We start from the raw sequence: 8,899 nt of genomic DNA on the forward strand, positions 1-8,899 counted from the left end.
ATATTTTTCTTCACTTTTCATGCCTATATAAAGGCCTTGTAATAGATAAGAAAATACACACAATTGAAGAAGAAAATCTCTTTCTTCTCTCTATCTCCATTTCTTGTTCATGTTTTACTAAATTGCTTTTATTTCATAACAACATGTCTTGTTCATGTTTTACTAAATTGCTTTTATTTTATAACACGTTATCAGCACGAATTGCTCATTTCATTTCATGATCTTCTACGTCAAGACTATGTAAATTATAAGCAGACAATGAGATCAAGTACAATGAAAAATGTCTTGGATGATAATACAAAGATAAGTTTTACATCCATCTAAACCCATTCATACTTTCATATCTTTGCATTAACTTTATGTGCAGTGTTTATTTAAAATATTTTTTTCAATTTTATCGAGTGAAATAAAGAACTGGAAAGGTATGTCTTTATTTCCTACATCTCTTATAGGACAAAGATAATATTCCGGCGTATATATATGCTCTGACCGTTTACATACTATGATAGATCATTATTAAGGTAATTTAATAATAATATTTTTACCATCACATGATGTATTTCATTGAAAGTAAAATTATCAAATATGTAGGTGATTTTACAGTACCTTGCAAATTTGGCATTCGAATATACAATCAATATAAACTCATTATAGTTATAATTTATAATAGTCACGGTTATGCATTAAGCCTTAAATATTTTTGCTGGAAACATAAGGCTCATTCCTCCGTATTGAATTTTTTTGGTGAAGTTCTTATAGTCTTTGAAATATAAGTAGTTATAGGTTATCTGCATCTTTTCCCTAATTAATTTATTAAAATATAAAAATGATTGTATCATTTTAAAAAAGAAATTGGCATATATCCTAACTAACATTTTTGTTGCAGTGGAACTGTTTCAAGATTGAAATAGTTATATAAGTCTTCTTGAAAGTTAATTTACTTATGCCTATAATTATGAAGTAATAATATTTTAAAGGCCCGAGTGCAAGTCCTAGTGAATTTTGGCCTATTATACCAAAGATTGAGGGTAAGACGATGTGTTCAAGTCCCAACGCACTATGTTGATGAAAAGACGTTGGATTCAAGTTTCAACGTATTATAGCCTAGCATGCCTTTATATGGGTAAGCCATTGAGTTTGAGTCCTAATGCACCATATTGATAATAATAATAATAATAACTAAAGAAAAATAATGTATTTTTCATGAAAAAGCATGAAGCTTGTCCCACTTGATTTGCTCCATTCTTGAAGTGAATGTGATAGCAGTGCATGATAAGTCTAAATAAAGACAAGTGGTTGACCAATGAATGTGGGCGAGCGAAAGGCCAATAATAATAGTTATCACTATGATAATTATAAAAAGGGAGAAATTCTTTGAAGAGAATGTGACTTGTGATAAACATTGAGATTGCATACTCATTCCTGAAAGTGAATGTGAATATATATATATATATATATATATATATATATATATATATATATATGTGTGTGTGTGTGTGTGTGTGTGTGTGTGTGTGTGTGTGTGTGTGTGTATGTGTGTATAGTTGTGCATAATTGGATAAATACTACAACTCACCTCTAAGGGAGGTTTGAGATAAAGAAAGATAATAAATATTACTATGTAGTTACATGAACATATCATTGGTCGCATACATGTGATACGCCAAAATTATTTTGTCAAGCCTTATGAAAGTTATTAAAAGCAAAATTAAAGCAAGAAATTATTTTGCTTATGATTATTTTGAACATGACAATTATTATGATATGATTCTCTTTGTGAAGGAGACATTCATTATATGGATGGTATGACAAAAGATCTTGTAGTACAAAAGCAGTTATGAGCTCTGAGAGAACTAATTTGTTACTACCCGGATGAATGAAACTGTTCATGACATTAATATTGTAGTAAGTCTCAAAAGAAATATTTTGATTTACAAATATATTAGCCAAAGTGGTTGGCATATTGAGACTATAAATAAAAAGAAGATTGAATATCTTTATATTACTATAATCATACCGGGTAAATATGAAAGGTTACCTGGATTTTCTTCTATTTGTCCTACACAAGTATAAGCAAGATGATGCAATCACAAGCCACAAGTAAACTAGAGGTTTACTGAAATAAAGATTAGTTGGCATGACCGGTTGACCATCTCGGTTCAATTATGATGCGAAAAAATTAATTGAGAATTACATTGGCATATATTGAAGAAATATAAGATTCTTCAAGAATTCTCTTGTGCTGCTTATTCTCATGATATACCAGTTAAAGTTGGGATTGAATCCCTTGATTTCTGGAATGAATAAAGGTGATAAATATATGGGCCCAGTCACCTTCCATGTGGACCGTTTACTATTATATGATTTTATTAGATGCATTTATTCTATGGCCACATGTGCATTTGTTATCAACTTGCAGTTTGGCTTTTGCAAAATTGATTGCTCAAATTATTAGAGCACGGTTCCAGAATAAAAATTATGATAATTTATCTTGATAATACTAGTTTAAATCCAAGTTGGTTTAGCAGAAATTGTATGCTTCCAATTATATCTAAACCATTAGTTATGAGAACAAAACTGCAAAAATAAAATTTGGTATGTGATGTATTATTTAATATAAAACAGCACTTGTACGCATCTAGCCAAGTTATGATAAATTCTCCCTATCACAATCGGTTCAGGGTCAAGAACCAAATAATTTCCATCTAGAAATATGAATGTGCTATATGATTTAATTGTTCCACCACAATACACAAAGATGGATCCCCAAATAAGGCTAGGGATATGAGTTGGTGATCCTAACAATAGGGGAAGAAAATGGGCAGCTGAAAAAGTAATGCATGTAATGAATTATTATGAGTACATCTAGATCCTCGTACGAGAAAATGTGAACTTGAAGTTCAAATGATAATTCATTTGCAAAATATTGCCAGGCGTATTTGCTGACCTAAAGCTAAATATCATATTCAATTGCTAATGCTCCAAATAAAATAAAGTTTATAATGAATAGAGTCTATGACATGCATGAAGCATAATAGACTAATCGGTTCCAAAGATAAAACTCCTCGAAGAAGGAGTGGAGAAAATGTTCAAGATGGTCATAATAAGGAGGCAAGTGCTCTAGAAGAGCACCACGACATAATACTTCATAAGACCTCATGGGAGAGGCTCAGGTACCTGAAAATCATAAGATAAAGAGATCTCAATAAGTTATGTCTTTATTGGTTAATAGTAGAACCGATATAAAATGATCGTTGACGATATTGTTAATATAATGTAGCGCTCAATATTATTAATATTGACAAGGATATTGAGCTCAAATCTATCATGAAATTTGGACAGATAAATGATTGGCCAAATAAAAAATACGCAATAAAAATTAATTTTACCTGAAAAATATGAAGTTGGACGGATAGTCCCAAAACCTGAAAGTATAAAGCCAGTGGAGGTATAAATGTGTTCTTGTGCGAAAAAACAAGTCGATAGACATAAAGACGACTTGTGTCACAAGAAGATATGTAAATATCCTGGCATTGATTATATAGAGACATGTTTTCCTGTGGTAGATGTCGCCATTTCATGTTTTAATCTGGCAATACAAGAAAAACATGATATGCGTATAATGAAAATCATTGAAGGATTTAAATTGTTCTGAAGCATATTAAGGTTTCCAATAAATTTATTAAATAAAGCTTCAAAAAATCCTTATACAGATTGAAACAATCAGGGCGCATGTGGTATAATTGCGTGAGTGAGTACCTGTTGAAAGAAGGGTACAAAAATGATTCAATTTGACCTTGTGTCTTTATAAAAAAATCTGGATCTAAATTTGTTATAATTACCGTGTATATTGATAATTTAAATATCATTGGAACTCCTAGGAAGTTTCCTAAAGCAGTAGAGCTTCCTAAAGAAGTAGACTTTTTAAAGAAAGAATTTGGAATAAAAGATCTTGGAAAGACAAACTTTTGTCTTGGTCTACAAATTGAGTATATGAAAAATAGAATTTTTGTCCATCAATCAGCATACACTAAAATGATTTTAAAGCGATTCTATATGGATAAAGCACATCCATTTCGACCTCATAAAAATAATGAAGAGCTTCTTGGTCCCAAAGTAACATATCTTAGTGCAATTGGTGCACTAATGTATCTTTCTAACATTACAAGGTTTGACATAACTTTTTCAGTTAATGTCTTAACAAGATATAGCTTTGCTCCTATAAGGAGACATTGGAATGGAATCAAACACATATTACGGTATCTAAAAGGAACTACCGATATGTGATTGTTTTATGGCAATAATTGCAGTCCCGATCTTGTTGGTTATGTCGATGCTGGGTATTTATATGACCCACACAAGACTCGATCTCAAACAGGCTATGTGTTTACATATGGAGGCACTGTCATATCTTGGCGATCGACTAATCAATCAATCGTGGCTACTTCATCTAATCATGTTGAGATAATTGCTATTCATGAAGCAAGTCGAGAATGTGTATGGTTGAGGTCTATAATACACCTTATTCGAGACAAATATGGTTTGAAGTGTGACAAACTACCCACAATTTTGTATGAAGACAATGCAACATGCATAGCCCAATTGAAGGGAGGATTCATAAAGGGGATAGGACAAAGCAAATTTTACCAAAGTTATTTTTCACACATGATCTTCAAAAGAGTAGTGATATCAATATGCAACAGATCCGTTCAAGTGATAATATGGCTGATCTGTTCACCAAAACTCTACCGACGTCAACCTTCAAGAAACTAGTGTACAAGATTGGGATGCGAAAGCTCAAGGATGTGAATTGATGCTCTCATCAGGGGGAGTTAATACGCGTTGTACTCTTTTTTCCTTATAAGGTTTTGTCCCACTGGGTTTTCCTTGCAAGGTTTTTAACGAGACAACCAAAAGGCGTATTTCTAAACATGTGTACTCTTTTTCCTTTACTATGATTTTTTTTTCCATAGGATTTTTTCCTAATAAGGTTTTAACGAGGCACATTATCTATGGACATCCAAGGGGGAGTGTTATAAGAAAAATCAAACTATGGTGGATGTCTACTCTTCCTCCGTGATCTTCTCAAATGTTTAATGACATATTCAATGACATATTTCTATGCTTAATGACATATTCAATGACATATTTTTCTTCACTTTTCATGCCTATATAAAGGCTTTGTAATAGATAAGAAAATACACACAATTGAAGAAGAAAATCTCTTCCTTCTCTCTATCTCCATTTCTTGTTCATGTTTTACTAAATTATTTTTATTTCATAACAACATGTCTTGTTCATGTTTTACTAAATTACTTTTATTTTATAACAAATCCAGCTCTTTTTTCTATAAAATAAATATTCACAAATATGTACTCATTGACGGAAGTGGGTTCATCTTTGACTTGATTCTTTGTTTCCATTATTCATATTCACACGATGATACAGCTGTATAAAGGTGGTGTGTGTAAATATATTGATGTATTAAATTAAAATAATAATAATAGTACAACACTTAAAAATAAGGGAATTAGTAGTAATTATTAAAGTGTATTCACATTTTAGCCCAAATAAGGCCCACTCTATTGTTTCTTAATCTGTCTTTTAGCCTTATTCACTTTTCTTCGTTCTCTTCACACCCAACTACACTCTCCCCACCATTTCATCTCCAAGCTTATCTTCTCTTCTCTGTACAAAGAAACTTCTAGATTTAATCTTCTCCGTCTGCTTTTTCAGCTCCGTTTCCATATCTCCGGTCGCTGGAGATTCGACCAGACAGTAATATTTGCTTACTAAAACGACGTCGTGTGCCTATTCAATTGTGGCACATCGATCTCTCAATCCTGTTTCTGTACGGAAGTTAGAAAGAATGCAGAATGCTTTGCACTTTTTAGGGTTCTTGGAGCGGTCTGCTTCCTTGATTCTAGCCTCATAGCAATGCCAAACTTGCTTTTAAGCTTCCGCTACAATCAATTTTCTCCACATTAAGCGTGAGTCTCGTGGATTAGGGTTTTGAAAGTGATACTGGTAACCTTAGCTCAGGTAATTTGCTTATCAACTCACAGATGGTAGAAAATTTTTGGTCATCTAACGAATCTACATTGCTCTATCTCCGTAAAATGCTCTAATCTGAGTATTAAATCAAGTCAATATTACGGTTTTGGGTAAGGATTTATAAAGGAAGTTGAGTAATTAGGGTTTCGCAGGGATTATTAAGCTCTTATTTTTACGCTAGTCTCTTTGCTGAGTAAGAAATACAAAGGTAAAAAAGCTGTTTTAGAGCTTGTGACTTTGTTAACGGGTGAAAGTGCCAGCTCTGCTTGCTTTATCCATCCCCCCCAAGAATGGATCTTTTTGGTACAGTTGTTGTCACATTTCATATGCTGTACTAGATTATTCTGCTACCATCTGTGGCTTTTGAAATACTACTTTAAGTGTGAAGTTGGAGCCACGTCGAAGCACTAAAAGTAGATGACATGGTCGGCCAGGTTTTTTGTTTAAAGGCTTATTTTGGATCTGAAGACTTGTCACCATATAAGTAGAGTACTGTCGTTTGGGGGTTGACCTTGTCTTTGTGAGTTGTCGGATCTGCAGTGTGAGGGCTGAGGAAGATTGTACTGGTTGTCTGAAACTGTGAAGCATCGATGGGGCTTCTTGAAAGTCTCTCGATGCTTCTTCTTCTATTGTGGCTATGTTTCTTGCCACGTTTAGGGAGTTGTTCTTCCCTGGGAGCTGCAAGGGCATTAGATGCACTCCTCCAAGATTATGCTTATCGTGCATTTGCCCGTCCAAGGACAGGTGTTGTTTATGATGGAGATGTGCCATTGAATTTGACAGGGATTAAGGTGTCAGCCATGAGGCTCAGGAGTGGCAGTTTATGGACCAGAGGTGTTCCAACATATAAAGAGTTTCAGATACCTGTTGGGGTCGTTGAGCAACCTTATGTTGAGAGGCTTGTATTGGTCTACCAAAATTTGGGCAATTGGTCTGCAAGATATTATAGTTTACCTGGTTACATGTACTTGACTCCTGTGGTGGGTCTTCTTGCTTATGATGCATCAAACCTTTCAGCAATTTACTTGCCTGAGTTGGACATCAGGGCTTCTGGTCAGCCCATCTCAATAAGGTTTTCAGATGTCAAGCCGGCGCCTGTTGGATCATCTGCTATGTGTGTTTCATTTGATTTAAAAGGATCAGTGAATTTCAGCAGTGTATTGTCGGACAACATATGCACGACCTTTCTACCGGGGCATTTCTCTATTGTTGTCGAGTCAGTCGCTCCTTCTCCTGCTCCAGTCTCTCCTGCACCACCAGGAGGCCCTCCAAAGGAAGCACGCGTACCAGCAGGTAAGGGAAAGAAAAACAAGTCAAAGGTCGGGATAATTGTTGGTTCGGTTGCAGGAGGACTAGTATTGTTGTTTTTGTTAGGCCTTCTGATAGTGTGGGTGGGCAAGTACAAGAGGAGGAAGAAAATGCAACAGATGGAGAGGGCTGCGGAGGTTGGAGAAGCATTGCATATGACTAGAATTGGGAGCACAAAAGCACCAGCTGCTACTGTGACACGAACACAACCAACCCTAGAGAGTGAATACGTGCCTTAGTCAATTCATTCTGTACAAGCTGCCTCACACATTCACATTCATGTTTCATTTGTTGCAGTTAGATATTCTTCAACACGCCTCTATTTCTCGGTGTTTTATTTTTCTTTTTGTTGCCTTATTGAATTTTTTACTAGGCTTCTGGTAGCAGTGTGAGTAGCTCAGGGTTATCCTGTAAATGATAATCTGTCACTCTCACGGAAAGCATTAGTATTTGTGATGATAAATTGTGGTGTGCATTGTGGCATAAGGTGAGTTTAATTGTGATGATATTGACAATGAATAAGTCTTTTTGATGGCATTCTTCTTCATTAACTATGAGTTCTTTCAGCAACCAAGTTACTCTGATGTATTAGCCTAATATATAAGATGAATGTGATTCTGTGATAGCCTTGTGTTCTTTTGCTTTTGGCAGTCGCTGAGAAAATCAGTTTACAAGGATATCGTTGCAAAAAGAAACAGAATGACTTATTTATGAGATCTCTTAGCTTTTTTCCGTCTTTCTTCAGGTCAAAAGTACTGCATGTAAGAATTATTCAGGTATTTAGATGCTAATAATGGGCAAAGAAATCCAATTCTTCTGAACTGAAACTGCTTGATAAAGATTTGAGGATATATATGTAGACTAGTTAGTTTTCTAGCTGTTTGATTATGATATTTGCCCGGGCATGTAGTGTCCCCAGGGGCGGATCTATACTTTTAAGTATGGTTCACAGCCCCATGCTTTGAAAGATAAATTATGAATTGTAATATTAGTACTAGTCTTGTATTTTGCTATGCCTAGTGTCACGGGGGCGTTTTTAATCGGTCTAAAGTCACACCCGCACGGCAGTCAAGTTGCGCACTTGACTCAGCCTTTCCCAACACTTAGTCAAATTTTCAGCAAGTTTAGCCTTAGACTAATTCAGGCAGCAAATGTAAAGAGAACACAATCAAATACGGGAAAATCCCAACCTTTGTATTAATTCGAAAACTTACAAAGGAAACCCTCACTTTGACAAAGAACACAAGTCGTTCTTTAGCCAACACTAAGACTTGCCCAATGCCCAGCCTTAGCCCCTTTTTGAAACACTTAGAAACCCTCACGTTTCTCTCTTGTTTCCCACTTGAATTTCACACGAAATTCCCACACAATCTGACTAAGTCCAAAGGCACCTATTTATAGCACATAGGCAGCCTTTGGCACTTGACAGCCCATTGACACATGTTGTCTACAGCTTTTGCCACTTGGCGGGCTAAGACTAAATCTGTTTCTATCTTGTGGTTGACATCCCCAACTACATAGGCCATGATCTACACGA

General features: G+C 35.0%; 1 protein-coding gene across 1 annotated transcript; it reads left to right on the forward strand.

Annotated features, from left to right (window-relative positions):
• Positions 1-5,577: 5,577 nt before the first annotated feature.
• Positions 5,578-7,899, forward strand: LOC107809694 (uncharacterized). The gene has a single exon (XM_016634359.2). It carries the CDS (start codon positions 6,645-6,647, stop codon positions 7,599-7,601), a length of 957 nt encoding a protein of 318 aa, XP_016489845.2. The 5' UTR covers positions 5,578-6,644; the 3' UTR covers positions 7,602-7,899.
• Positions 7,900-8,899: the final 1,000 nt, after the last annotated feature.

The sequence above is a fragment of the Nicotiana tabacum genome, chromosome 2 (assembly GCF_000715075.1).
Source record: "Nicotiana tabacum cultivar K326 chromosome 2, ASM71507v2, whole genome shotgun sequence".
Classification (NCBI taxonomy): Eukaryota; Viridiplantae; Streptophyta; class Magnoliopsida; order Solanales; family Solanaceae; genus Nicotiana; species Nicotiana tabacum.

Excerpts from the sequence above, each read along its gene's own strand:
- LOC107809694 (XM_016634359.2), top strand. The coding sequence starts at position 6,645 with ATGGGGCTTCTTGAAAGTCTCTCGATGCTTCTTCTTCTATTGTGGCTA.